This window comes from Etheostoma cragini, chromosome 3 (assembly GCF_013103735.1).
Source record: "Etheostoma cragini isolate CJK2018 chromosome 3, CSU_Ecrag_1.0, whole genome shotgun sequence".
Lineage (NCBI taxonomy): Eukaryota > Metazoa > Chordata > Actinopteri > Perciformes > Percidae > Etheostoma > Etheostoma cragini.
Window position 1 is genome coordinate 16,609,114 of NC_048409.1, and position 14,392 is coordinate 16,623,505.

The window sequence follows — 14,392 nt, forward strand, 5'->3', positions numbered from 1 at the left end:
ACTTGCATTTTCTCAAATTTGTACTTTTGTGATCATGTATTCGGCCACTGTTGTTTAACTGGTGGCATTTCTTGTCTCAGTGTTTCTGCACGTGTTTATGTTTTAATGTTTTATTTTTTACGATAAAGGGAACATGGAGCAAAACATAGCGTAACATTTAAAGGACTGTGTTAGCCATCAGCACCCCCTGTTGTGTGATCTGTTCACACTCAACACTGACATTTCAGCTTCTTTTTTTTTAGTAGATCATGTTATAAGAAGATTAGACCTTTTTTTTTCTTCCAAGATTTTTAAGTATCCTTAAACATTGACAAATGACCCATGCAGTATCCATATTGGCCGAAAACAAATCAAGTGGATAAGGTTATACAACACATGAGGTGATAAATGCCATACCAAAGGAAACTATTACTAATTTTACCCAGCAACTTTCTTGTGTTCCCAATTGTATTGTCTCTGAGGCCATGTAATTTAAATTTACATAAAACAGCAAATCTTATTTTAGTATCAGATATGACCCAGGTTTGATGGGCTTTATGTCACATCTTTCACTCATTTCATTTAAAATTGTGTAAATGGAGTGTTTTCGGGGAATTGGTTAACTTAGCTAAATAGATTTACTGATGATTATTATACTCAAGATTTACTAAGCCGTCATATTGTCATTTGTACATTTTGTCAAAAAACATTTTTTGTGTAATACAAGCTAGAGGTTTTGTACAGGTGGGGGAAGGTGTCTCCTCTAATGATACACTAAAAACACAAAAGTAATGTTTCTGCAGGACACAGATGGTTTGAGGGCTGATGTTGATCTCTTATGTAACCAGCAGGTGGTACTGCTACTTCAAAAACCTCATCAGTAGACGCTAACTGTGGAAACCTTGGGAAAATAAGACACAACCAAGTCATGTTCACTGAAAGGATTTGGTTTGTTTACACATTGTTCTTGAATAGTTAAATATCGGAGAGTTAACTTACCTGCTAGTGCTGAAAATGCCTTTATTTCTTCTTAATTTAATTCCTGCCTCCTGTTCTGCTCGTGAGATACCCGATAAACCAATTTATAATTGTTTTAGGAGAGGCTGATGTAATTTTTTGCTTGTGACCCAAAACACATCCTTGAATTCTGTTTTTATGCATACAACCTTTGACTTAGCAACTTGCTTGGGTTATGTGTTGAACACTTTGTCTAATTTTCTAACGGCTAAACAACCGTAATGCAGAGAGTGGATCCAGAGCTCAGACATGTTAAATGTGAGGTCTCTGTAAGCCTAGTTGGCCTCTTGGTATCCTCTCTCTCTCTCTGTGTGTGTGTGTGTGTGTGTGTGTGTGTGTGTGTGTGTGTGTGTGTGTGTGTGTGTGTGTGTGTGTGTGTGTGTGTGTGTGTGTGTGTGTGTGTGTGTGTGTCTTGCCATTGTTTTCTCTGACATACTCAATTTTATCTTGTTCCTTTTATGTAGTCACCTTTTTAGTTATGTTAAGTTAATGTAAGTTTGCCCATGTCATTTTTAAACAAAATTAAAATCTAATATCTTTCCTCATTCATTCATCCTCTTCTTTTTGTTGTTGTCTGCAGGCTGAGAGGATGAAAACAGTTATGGTCCTTGGGCTCTAGACCTGCCTCACTAAAGAAAAGGGAAAAAGTGTACGGTAAAATGAAAATAAGTCATTTCAGTTTTTATTGAACCATGATTTCAGGAGCACGTACCTCTAGTGTTCATGAAAACAGCTTTGTTAGTTTTGGAGGTCTGCACATAACACACAACACTCATTACTCTGTTACACACAAGAAACCAGATTATTAAACGCATCACGTAGTGCTTTCATAATGTAGATTTATTAGAATATTCAGAGTAGTGCTATAACTTCTCATTCACTAGAGCTTCTGTCGATTCATAGTTTTCATGGACGTGTTGGTCTGTGAGACAGGTGCTCCGCAATGAAATAAATCTGTAAAGCAACATGAAAATAATAAAACAAAAGCCTACCTAATATTTATATTACTAATTACGGAATTTACAGTCACAAAATTTCATGGAGCAGTCCAAAGAAATGTGTGGGTTTCCTCACTGACATAATAAAGAATATTAATAAATACACGTTTTTTTTCCTCCCTTTTTCAAGTAGATCTCTGGAGTAAACCAAGTCAGCTCTGAAATCAGTCTTGTTACAGTGAATTGCTACAAAATGAAATAGAGATGTTACACAAGCAACTACGCAAGGTGAAAGAAAGTACAAACCGCTGCTTTTTTGCCTTTTTGCAAAAAAAGATGGAGATCAACAGAAACTAAATGAGGGTATTAATGGGCACAGTATAAAACTCCAGTAACTCTCTCCATCTCTCTATATTGCCAACATTCGACCAACTTGCGTTTCAACTCTCAGAAAGATGGTCCCATATCTTTTTTGGGTTGTGGGAGAGTTAATGAAAACGACTGAAGAGCGATTTAGTCCGCTAGAGTTCATACCACAGACTGAAGCAACAAACTCATCAGTCCAGCAGGAGAATCATCAAAAAACTCTTCAGTCAGCGACGAAAGTGAAAACCCAGTCGTAGTAGACTGTACGATGATACCCACAGTACAAGTCTCTTATAATTAGATTGACGCAGTTGTAGGTCACTCTGCTTTGTGTAGAACAACATCTTTTCACCTCTCTCTCTACCCAAAGAACAGAGCATAAAAACTGCAGGAGTCTCAAGACGTCTGCCCCTCCTTCCCTTGCTGAATTTTAACAAAGTACCCACTGTTTGAAAGAGAAAGGCATTTTGGGACAGAGAGAGTGAAGGGATAGGACCATAAAGCCTGGGCGAGGGGGGGGGGGGGGGGGGAGGTTGGTGTGGGTCACATTGAGGTTGAGAGTGGGGGAGTCAGGACTTGTTACAGTATAGAAGGAAAAAGGGATGAACTGGGGAGGTGTCTGGTCTTGGCCCGGCTGCTCTAATTGGATTTTGGGGTGCTCTTCTCTGCTCGGAAAGAGTTTTTTTTTGGGGGGGGGACTCTGTTCCCTTTTGGGGAGAGTATGTGTGACAGGGGGAGCTTAGAAGAAGTTGTGCTTGAGGGTAAAAGTCTGTTTTGTTTCCCCAGCAGAGACTGGAGCGGGATGTTTGGATTTCTGCTTTAAACGTGTACCTGATCGCCATGCTCATCAGAGCTGCCGTTATATGGCTGCCCAAGAGTCTGCTGCAATGCAGTGACCGTGGGAATGTGAGTTCATAGGTGGCGAGAGAAAGACTGAACAGACCAAGTGATAAAGACTGTGTATGCATGTGTTTATCAGTCAAAACAGTTCTGACTGGGCTACATACCGTCATCCTTTAGATGCTCTGAAGTTCAAGGGCCTTTACATGAAGAGTGTTGCATCAATAAATGGTGTCTTGTCTTAGTTTTATCTGAGGAAATATGATATCTCATCAATCTGTATGAACACATCTGAGAGTGAAAGTGAAGAGGCATTGCAGGAAGGAGACTGACCATGTCCAGAGTTTTGCAAGTGCAGTTGCATAATTTTTCGGGTGAGAGATGGTGTCCAAACCTTTGACTTTATTATCTATGAATCAGTTTGACACAAGACACTTTTTTTTTTTTTTTTTTTGGGAGAAGAACTGAAGGCCTCTCTGAACTACAGCAGACTACACCAGCGAATTCAGTGTTAAAATGGGTATGTCCTGACTCTCAACAAAAGTGGAAATTCCTCACTGTTCCAACGGACAGCGTAATGTTTGTCTCTCATTTCCTCTTCATCTGTGCTTCAGAACAGGTTTGTCTTGATGCCGGGGTTGGGTTTTCTGTGGAAGGAGGACAGGACTCCAGCAAAGGGCCCGGTCATACTGTCCGCCGGCTGCCAGGCCTTCAGAATCTCCTGAGTCTGGGTAGCAGGCTGGGCAACGGCCGGGTTGGACGGCCCCAGACTGGACCAGCTGGGCGGCTTCAGCCCCTGGAGAACCGGAGAGCTGGAGGTGTTAATGTAGCCGCTATTTACAGGAGCCGGGCTGGGGCTCAGGCTGGCGGGGCTGCCCAGGTTTCCATTGGCCGAGCCCGGCAGGGAGGCCGTGCTGTCAGGTGTGGGGCTGCAGGTGGATTCTTTGGACTCATCATCATCGGATGAAGATCTCAGCTCTCCGCCCTTCTTCCCTCCAGAGCTGCTGCTGGAGCTGCTGCCCGTGGTGCCACCAGAGCTGTTGGCTTTGGCGTTGGCTGCACGCTCCTGCTTGCGAAACTTTGCACGTCTGTTCTGAAACCACACCTGTTAACGCAGACATTTAGTTAAATAGATAGATAGATAGATAGATAGATAACATGATCAGACCATGTCAGACCTTTGCTGAAGTTGTGTATAATGTGTTCTACCTAAAACTGTCTTCAGGTAGGCTATAAAAACGCAGAAGAACAAAGGCCTGTTCCTCTCACCTGTACCCTCGCCTCGGTCAGGTCTATCTTCAGCGCCAGCTCCTCTCGGGTGTAGATGTCCGGATAGTGGGTCTCGGCAAAGACCCGCTCCAGCTCCTTCAGCTGGGAGCTGGTGAAGGTGGTCCTGATGCGCCGCTGCTTCCTCTTCTCGTTCAGGCCGGAGGGGTCCGAGAAAAACTTGTAAGGGACTGTGAGGGCAACATTTACATCCGTTTAGTGATCGGAAAAACAACATTTGAAATGGTCTGACTGGCACTTTAAGAACGCAGAGGCCGTGGATCGTTGTAACGCAGAGTGGCCCTGCGTAAATGAAATATCTAAATATCTCGTCGGATTTTTTAAATACAACTTTTTAACAGCTTTATGAAGAAATCTTTCATAATCAACAGTTTTTTGTCAGTCAACAACCGTAGGCTGTGTAGGCCTTTAGTAGCCTGGTTACTGGGTGAAAGCGGACTAGTTTATTGATAATTCACCGCATTGTGTTTATTAGATTGGATAATAGGCGGAAGGCCACATTTATAACAAAACACAAAACTGGTTCATTCATACGTTTTGTATTCTGATTATCTTAAAAAAAGGTGTTATACAGTGATGAAGAAGAAGAATTTAGCCTCAAATTATTCAGGCCTGTATGTGTTTTATTTAGGCTATCGAATTAAATTAAAGAATAAAAAATACAATAAAAAACATATTTGATCCCGCTGCATGAACAGAATTTTTACTTTGTAACTAAAATTTATTTTGGAGTTAGGTCTCGGCTTAATGTCACAACCGGTCACAACACATAAAGGGAGCATTTCAGTTTATATGCCTGGAAATATAAACATCCAATATCCAATATCAAATGGATATTGGGTTTATATCGTAAATTTAATTTAAATTTAGGAATTTAACACAATTATGGTTGCATGGAAATTAATAATTGCACAGCACATCCAAACAATTTGACTTAGGCGCCTATGGTCAACAGGTGTGCGTGTGTCATTAGATAAGGTTTTCGATTTTTTTTTTTTACAGATGATGTATTATGATTATTATTATTATTATTATTATTATTATTAGGTCTAGCAAAGTCTTCTGATTCGTTGATTGACGCGTGCATACAGGCTATACTGTCAAAATTAGTATATCTTTATCTTTCAAAATATCTGCGCTTTTCAAAGTCATCGTTATAATACCATTAATATGTAAATTATAACATCAATTAGCATGAGGTAATTCCATTTAAACCATTTAGGCCTTATACTGTATGTTAGATCATCAATACAGAAAAAAATGACAGTTGACAATTAGATTACCCCCCCTCACCCGTTTTTTATGTGATTTATTCGCCGTTCATGCCGTAGAAAAGGACGACCAAATGCAGCCTACTGCTTGTTTTCTTTTCTCGCTTATTAATTATAAGCATGATAAACAACATCCCATAACCTTTCTTTATATCCCCGCAGAGCTTCAGAACCTGTCGGCCTACCTGAGGAGTAAGGTGTGGGCTGGTGCTCTCGCAGGGCTCCCAGGGTGCAGCTGGCCGTGCTGAGCGGAGTGCAGCCCGGGTTGGAGAAGGGTCCGCTCCGGATCGGGTTGTACTGGAAGGAGCTGGCCTGGCTGCAGGAGCTGAAGTCCGCGTAGGCCGACGCTTCCATGGCCGCCATGCAGGAGTCATAGGAGTTCAGGTAGGAGTAATCCATCTTATACATGGAGATGAGCCGGTGCAAACACCGGTTTGCAAACTAAAAACGACGAGCGGAACTCTGAGCAGAGAGGTTTTGGGTGTGTCTTTAGCCGCCTTTTTATTTTAGCAGATCGAGTGATATTGTTCAAACCAGTTGGAGTCGGTCTGTCTCTCCGGTATCTCTCGGTTCGTCTCTTCAAAACTCCTGTCAGCTTTGTGGTGTATCTCTCACTGTCACGGGGCTGTTGTTCGTGTTTCTTGGTAAATAATCCAGATGTTTTCGCTTTTCTATCTACAGCTCTTCACTCTCCTTTTTCACTTTCTCCTGCTCTTGCTTTTCTCTGGTCGGTTTCCCTCCCTGTAGCCTACTGCAGTTCGCTCCGCTCTCGCGCTCCGTTTGACAGCGCGCTGCTGCTCGCGCAGTGTTTATAATAAACTTGGCAGAGCGCGAGACAATAGCGAGGCGGTGGTCTAGTTTCCATGACAATGCCTCCAGTGAGTTAGCGTGGACACGGACGGCCCCCCTCCCACCGCCCACTGCACCGCCCACGCGCTCCAGAGCATCGCGAGCTCGCAGGTGTCAGCAGAGTTTAATCCTCAGTCTAAAAACCAACGGCTTCTTTGTTTATAACAAAATAAAAACGTTATAATGTGTAATAATGTAACAATGCTTCCTTTATCGGACGTTTCTAATTAGGTGAGCCAAGTTATCTCAGCGATATGACCAAAAGCAAGACTCAATCTCTTTCAATTACCATTTCTTTTGGATGTGAAGCTAAAAACTGGTTTTATAATGCCTTTAATCAGCACACAAACTCTCTAAGTAAAAACAAGGACCATTTTCAGCCAAGACAGGCACTATGCTTATCGTTTCCCCCTAGGCCCATTTCCCTTTTTTTCTACAATAGGCCTAGTGAAAATAAAAAATAAAAGATTCCTTTTAAAAAGCCATTTTGGAAGAACGCTGCACTGACTGTTGGGGTTTCAACTCCAGAATATAAATGTAGGCTATAGCCTATAGGCTATAGACTGTTTGGTCAGGCCATGTCCATAAGCCTGAAAAGATTTAAAAAAAAAAAAAAAATATAAAGGAGCAATATTCGTTCTGTTTGGCACTGAAATTTGTCCGATGGGCCTTTTGAATTCATCTACAAGAAAACACACTTAGAATAGAAATTCCCTACTTTCGCTGTTGTGTCTGATTATTTTACTAGGCATATATAGGCTAACATATAGGCCTAGCCTAACAATTAGTTCATGCCGAAACAGTAGGCTATAATTAATAACTTATAGGCTAGCATATTAACATGTGACTAAAATGCATTATATGAGCAGGTGCAAATAATGCTCCGTAGCCGGTCAATATAGAGTTTTACTGCCCCTCAAACGGCTCGTGGAAACAACTGCAGCTCTGCCACAGAAGTCTTTATGTGGGGGAAAACGTCCAGATGTGACGGTGATTGGTGAGATTAAAAGCTTGATTTGATTCCGATCACTTTTACGGAAATGTCACCAGAGTGAGCGTCGCTTTGATGTATAGGACTAGAGAGGGAATTGTCTGCGGAGACGACTGAGCAACCACGACAGGCTAACCATAAACGCATTGACGCTTCATAAATTGGTTTAAGTTTATTGTTCGGTGTCATACAATGTGATAAGTCATATCCCACACGGCCCCATCTCTCTCACACACACTCTTTCTCTCACACTCTTTCTCTCTCTCTCTCACACACACACACACACACACACACACACACACACACAAGAGTCGAAACCTGTAGGCGCGCGCTCCATGCAGATTCCAAATGTGCTATTTAAAAACATGACGGCTGCATTTCAGGCTCTGTTCAGAAAATGAACAGGCGTTTTATAAGTGGATACATTTCACTAATATAACCCACAAACTAAAATTCCCTATTCACTAGAAATTAATTGAGTTTGGCTTGTGTACGCGCGCTCAATGGTGCGCACTCTTATCTCTGTTTGACTGCATGATGATGCTCCTTAATGTCATTAACCCACCAAACGCGCGCGCATGCGCGCATTTGCCGCGCTGTGCACTTAAACCACAAATAAGTATAAATAATAAGATTTGTTAAAGCGTTTATTGTGTGGTTGGTGAGAGCTGGTGGATGTTTGGGGCGGGGCGGCACGCGGTGCTCCTGTTGATACTGTTTTGTTCGTCTTTTGCTGATGTTGGCTTGCAGTTCTGCATCACTCATGTCTGTCACTGTGCGCGAGTCCGAGGCTCGCGGAGCTCTCCGAGCACCCTTACTGGAACTGTATGCCTATATGTCTGTGGGGTTCGGCTATATCAAAGTAGCCCATTGATGCTTTAGACCCAGAACTATGGCTAATGGGTTTACAGGCTAGCCTACTGTAAGTAAGTAGCCTAGCCTACGTTAGTGAAGGTTTCGGTAAATAGCCTACACTACCACAGACTCGATTCACTTTTGGTTATGTTGTGTATGTGACCTGGCTAGTGTCCAGTCACTATAGTTACTATAGGCTAAGTGTCAGTCACGTGGACTAATAAGACACCATGCCGTGGCATTAGCTTAGTGAACAAAAGTTTTCTCATACGGCGAAGCCAACATACAGCAGCCCATTGTTCTATGTTATTCCTTAGCCATAGCCTATTTTTAAAGCCACATAAAATAAATATAAGCTATAGGCTACATTTTATAAGCCTGGTGATTGTTTGGCTCGCACATTAACCAGTCAGCTCCCAGGCCACGCCGTCTGTTGTGTGTACTCGTCCCGTCTGGTGGGTTCAGAGGTGAGTTTACCGAGAAACTTAAACTGTTTCAAAAGTTAAACTCTCCAGGCCGTTTCTGCCTCTCAAAAAAAGAGCAGCCAGGAGCGACCCTAGCTCTCCCGCTTTTAAGAATATAAACTTTAATCCCTTCAAAGAGGGGACCGGTCTCTTCCAGGCCACTAATCCGCCCTATAGTGCTCCAGCGCAGGGGGAGACTTCTCCTCTGCGGAGGCTTTAACTTTGGACTTTTACATTCATGGGCGATTTGACGAAAACAGTAACGGGGATCTTTGGCATTCATGACGTCTGAGTCAACAGAGGGGGACACAATGGTCCCCTAGAGGTTCCTGAGGGCCCCTGAGAGAGGAACCCCGACTATAGGGATTATAGGCCCATGGAGTACTGTGTCATGAGGGGGAAATCTTATGGACACACTTAACATAGGCTGTCCGTTTCTAATCAGAGTTATGATTGATTTAACATCAAAGGGACAATTCCCTTCTTTTCAGTGATGAGTGTGTGTCCTTGATTTAAAAGCTAGAGCAACATTATTACATTTTAAAACATTAGGTTATAATGGCTATAACCGATTAGGTAGCCTATTATTGATTATGGATAGATATTAAGCAATTAACTACAAGTTCCTATATGGGAATAATAAAGGAAAAAACCCAGATTTAGTAATTAAACTTTTTAGTGGTCACTACTTATTTTTTCATGTTTGTTAAAAAACATGTTCATTACTTAATCACATTAGTTGTTTGTAATAACCAGTTTAAGTATGCAGTGCACAGATCATATTAAGAGGAGAGATGTTAAGGTTCTGTAGGGGAGGGGCGGGGTCATTTGAACTGTTCTGCGCTGAAACGATGCAAACGCTCATGGGAAAGAAATATATGTTCTGAACGGTTTCTGTCCTAGTTAAAGTGTGTTTTAAAAATGTTTTGTTCATGTTTTGGGTGTTGCACCATGACCAAGACCCAGATGGGGACTAATAACGGGTTTCCTTGCACATTCCTAGTAAAGGCTACTAATTTGGATTAACAAGACCAACCATATCATGAAGAATAATTCAGGACATAAGTATAGGTTATTATGATGAAACGTTATATAATCGGATGTAGGCCCATCTGTGTTTGTCGTTGTAATTCCCTTGATTAATGAATTTAAGCTCTCAACCGTCAATCTTCCTTATTTAATTATCTGATGATTTATAAATACTTTGCCTATTAACCAGGGTGTAAACCCTGACCTAAACATTTTTGGAAAGGGACTTCGTGATTTAAAGTGTAGCCCATTATTGTGAAAAAAATAAATAAATAAAAAGTAGGCCCTTTATATTAATCGTCCTGTCTGTCCTAGCTTATTTCAAACACGAAAGGGGCGTGATCTGTGGAGAAATCCTAATTAAATTCCTAACATCCCCCCCCCACACCCCCCCCCCCCCCCCCCTTCTGCTCCCATCTTTTCTGCCACTGTAATTATTGATGATGGTCTTCCACCCTAAAGACATCGAGCCGCATGCAGATTGGCTTTAACGTCGCCAGCAGTCGGACAACTTGTGTCTGTCGGGGTGGTGTGGGTGTAGAGACTGGTCTCTATGATCGATGTCTGATGGTCCTGATGGAGAGATGAAGAGGTGTATGGATAGAGGCAGGGCATAGGAGATGAGTGAAAGATGGGACAGCGACGACACTGGGTTAAAGAAAAGCCACGCGGGAGGCCCCAGCCCGGTGACACGCGGTGGTGGTCTGAACACCAAGTGAAGCTGTCAGTCCCAGAGAGAGCCTGCCAGCTCCATCCATCACGAGAGCTCAAAGAAGAACATGTCCCGTACGCCGAAAGCCGTTCTCCTGCTTTAGAATGAGGCAGCTATTGATCCTCATCTGGATAGGCCTACTCTTTGTCGAGCTTTGTCAAACTTGCCGTTAAATGCGCACATTAGCTCCTGTAATAGGCTATGTTTATATTTTATTAAGAGTTAATTTAAGTCAGTGCCACTGATTGATAAGGTAGTACAAATAGAGCCAAGCTGATTTTTTGCATTGCAGGATGTGAGCATATGTACAGCTGCTGCAATAAAATGCAACCAGGGGGACAAAAAAGAAAGAAAGAAGTGGGCATGTAGAAAATGTAAATATATATTTTAAACGTAGGCTATTTAATGCAGAATATCCTGTTAACTATTTTTGATGATGTGACCTTGATAAGTTAATCATTAACCACTATAATAGTTCAAATTGATTTAATAGGCCAATTTAAATTAGTTGCCTATAGGTTTCCTCCATTCTTGAATTTAGCTGTTGTGCTAGGCTAATTGAATTATTCGCTGAATTATTCGATCTATAGCCAATCATGATATGATGTGGATAGCATGAACAGGGAAGTCTGTTTTTTTTGTACTGTATCCCGTTATAAATGAGTCCCCTAATGCTAATCTAATTGCTACCTGTGCGTATTTTGCGCACAAGCAAAATACACTCAATGGCTGATTGAATTCTCCCTCCCCCTTTCTCTCCAACACACACGTACGAACACGCACGCACACACACACACACACACACACGGTCTCAATAGGTATTCCTTTCATCATCGTTATAACAGATAGTCTTGATATTTGTAAAACACTTCTTTTTCATTTGCTACAACTTCATCCAAGGTTAGTGTTATCTACACAGCTGAGCAGCCAGCTCTCCACCTGCGGTGTCACTAAAATGTGTCGTGTCATCGCCCCTCTTAAGAATCCTCTTCCCTCGGCAGTGAATTTGATTGCGCATAAAATAAAATCAAAAATCACAGATCCTGCCGTTAACATCGGCCTGCGTTTTAACAGCAGCGGAGGCTGGCGGTGCATTTGATTTGCCCGGTGATGGATGAGAGACGGTGCAGGAGAGAGGAGGGGGGTGGGCCGGGGGTCCCGCCGGTGCGCCTGTCCCCGCATTTCAATCCCCAATTACCGGAATGTACCGTGACGCTTCGGCTCAAGACGACGGCGTGCATCTAACCGGGTTAGAGCAACAGCACCCGGTGTAGAAACATTCAACGCTACACTCAGGTAGTGTTGATACGTGGGACCGTAGTCTATTCTACAGGAGGAAATAAAAGTAAACATTGATATACATTTAAGGTACAAATGTATTTTTTAAATCCCTTTTACTAAAATGATTTTTCAGTCGAGGCTTTTTATGACCTTCATGTGGTCAGCTGTAATCTGTGCCAGAGTGCATCACCTAAGAAGTTTAATGCGTTGTAATGCATCCTCATAATGAAATAGCACAGAGGCAAACATCCCCAAATCATCACAACATATAGATTCAAATTGCACTTTTATGCTTATAGGACATGCACAATCTCATCATAGTGCACGGATCTGTCATGTTAAAATGTTATGATTGGGACGTGCCTACTAGAGGAAACCACTGGACTCACTGAAGAGCATCATATTGGATCTAATGACGTGAATGAAGTTTAGTCAACAATCCACAAATATTAGGAGATTGGATCAACAATTTGAAGCGCAACACAGTCCAATAAGACCAACAATAATTGTCCAGCACAATGGTTCATCAGGCTGAAATTTCGTCAATTGCCACAAAATGTGGCCATTCATTTTAACCCATCACATTACAATCACACTAATTTAAGTCCACTCTAATATCAATTCAACATATACATTTATCGGCCGGAATATGACGTAGAGCAGCTGCGGTTATTCACATGCTGCGTACATCTCTCCACTGCGGCACCAGACCTGTATTATCCTAATGGATAACGGCATGTTACTTAAAAAAGAAGCTTTTTAGGATAAAAACCAGGTCCCGGGAGACCACAGTACACACACATACACACACACACCACAGCTGGAGCAGCGAGGGATGGCCGCGCGCAGGAGAGCTTCTCCAAACAGGCTAATTAGATCTCGAGCTCTGGCCCCGCGCTCTGAAAGCAGCCCAGCGGCGGGGTTCGCGGAGCTGTGGAAAGTTAATTGAATTAAATTCCCTCTAAACTAATTAGGCTGCAATCTGCCACGCGAGCTGTCCCTGAGCAAGGTTCGAATTAGGCGGAATGGATTCTTTCCTTTTCTTTAAAAGAAAGGAAGGCAGACTGGTGTGTTTTTGGTGGGGTCCTTTATTTGTCTTTTATGCTAATTCTCCCAGGGGACCGTCACGTGATTGCCTTGCGGTAACCGGACGGCATCCGGTCGGTGTGTGCAACCCCTGTCCGGTCCATCCCCGAACCACAACAAACACACCCTTAGCCCATACGTAAACACAAGAGCCAAGAGTATAATTGAGCAAACATGTAAAACCTAAATAAAAAGCTCTGTTACCCGTGCTGTTTTACAGCTGTATGAACGAGGAGCATCTTTAAAGCTGAGAGGTCTGAGGTAATGGAAGTGAAATCGATCGCTTTCCTGGGGGAGCACAATGAGAACGAGAGGGAGGGAGAGATGAGAGGAGTGTGGAGGGACACGGATGAAAATCCCCCGTTAAGAGCAGGGACAGATATGATAATGGGAGAGCCTCCAGTAGTCGTTCATCATTCACCACCTCCACCTGGCTGCTGCAGCTCTCTGAGCCCACCACTGCACTGCAACTGTACTGAAATGTAACACACGTAAACCTCATTACCCATCAGAACAGAGATTAGTATTCATAAGCAGTAGAGCACATTCACTCAGCATTGTCTATTTGTGCAGTGTGCATGTAACATTTAAATTGGAAACCATATCACAACAGTTAGACTCCCAATAAAAGCCCATGCTGGGGTCTGATCTGAATCCACACAGTACCGTCTTAAACCTGGACGGACTGATGTAAACAGAGCTGTTTGACTCTGAAGAGTTACTCAGTAAAACCTCTACATCTGACCAAGTGTGAAAAGGCTGCAAGGCCCCAGACCGCCCCGGGTTGTTTAGATGGTTCTGGTCTTTTTTTGTATTATTTTGGGCATTTTTGGGTATGCATTTACTAGTCAATATATACGGTCCATATAGAGATGAGCGGGGGAATGACATGCAGTCCGGACAAAGAACCAGGGGAGTTGTGGTTCTGGGTCTGCACCTTGAACCCCAGGCCCAAACCTCGCAGGGTGCCCAGTGTTTTTTTGTAATTTGGTTAATTAATGTTTGTGAGTATAATTTGCACCACTAAAGTGCAAAATTAACTAAAGCCATATGTTATTACTTAATCTTGTGGCTGTCTGGGCCCTGGTCTATGAGAAAGTAAGATAACAGTAAATACTGGTCTTCAATTTAATACAGATGTTACTGTACTAATGAAAAGTGTCTAATTTCTCTCAGCATTCTGGACTCCCATTTCCCTCATCCTCCCATGTTTGACCTTATACTCGCTCACTGTTTTGTTTTCCTCTCTTGCCTTGAGCTCTCTTCCATTTGTATAAGCGGCAGAAGGTGGAGGAGACACACCAGGACGGAGAGGGACGGAGACAGACAGACAGATGGATAGCCGAGGAAGAGGGAAGGACTGAGAGAAAAAGGTGGAGGAGAGTGGGAAGCTGAGCATGGGGCGGAGGGAGAATGGGTGGGGGGGG

General features: G+C 42.7%; 2 protein-coding genes across 2 annotated transcripts in view; both read right to left on the bottom strand.

The window, feature by feature from the left end:
* Positions 1-1,381: 1,381 nt before the first annotated feature.
* The window catches only part of clpb (caseinolytic mitochondrial matrix peptidase chaperone subunit B), a 50,452-nt gene continuing 37,441 nt past the window's right edge, over positions 1,382-14,392 (bottom strand). The window contains exon 17 of the transcript XR_004656152.1: positions 1,382-1,406. The gene's annotated coding sequence lies outside the window, so the exon portion shown is untranslated. The remainder of the gene's footprint in view (positions 1,407-14,392) is intronic.
* Positions 2,104-6,632, bottom strand: phox2a (paired like homeobox 2A). Its single transcript, XM_034868076.1, has 3 exons — positions 5,884-6,632; positions 4,410-4,597; positions 2,104-4,245 (listed from the first exon to the last, which is right to left on the bottom strand). Exons 1-3 carry the CDS (start codon positions 6,104-6,106, stop codon positions 3,751-3,753), a joined length of 906 nt encoding a protein of 301 aa, XP_034723967.1. The 5' UTR covers positions 6,107-6,632; the 3' UTR covers positions 2,104-3,750.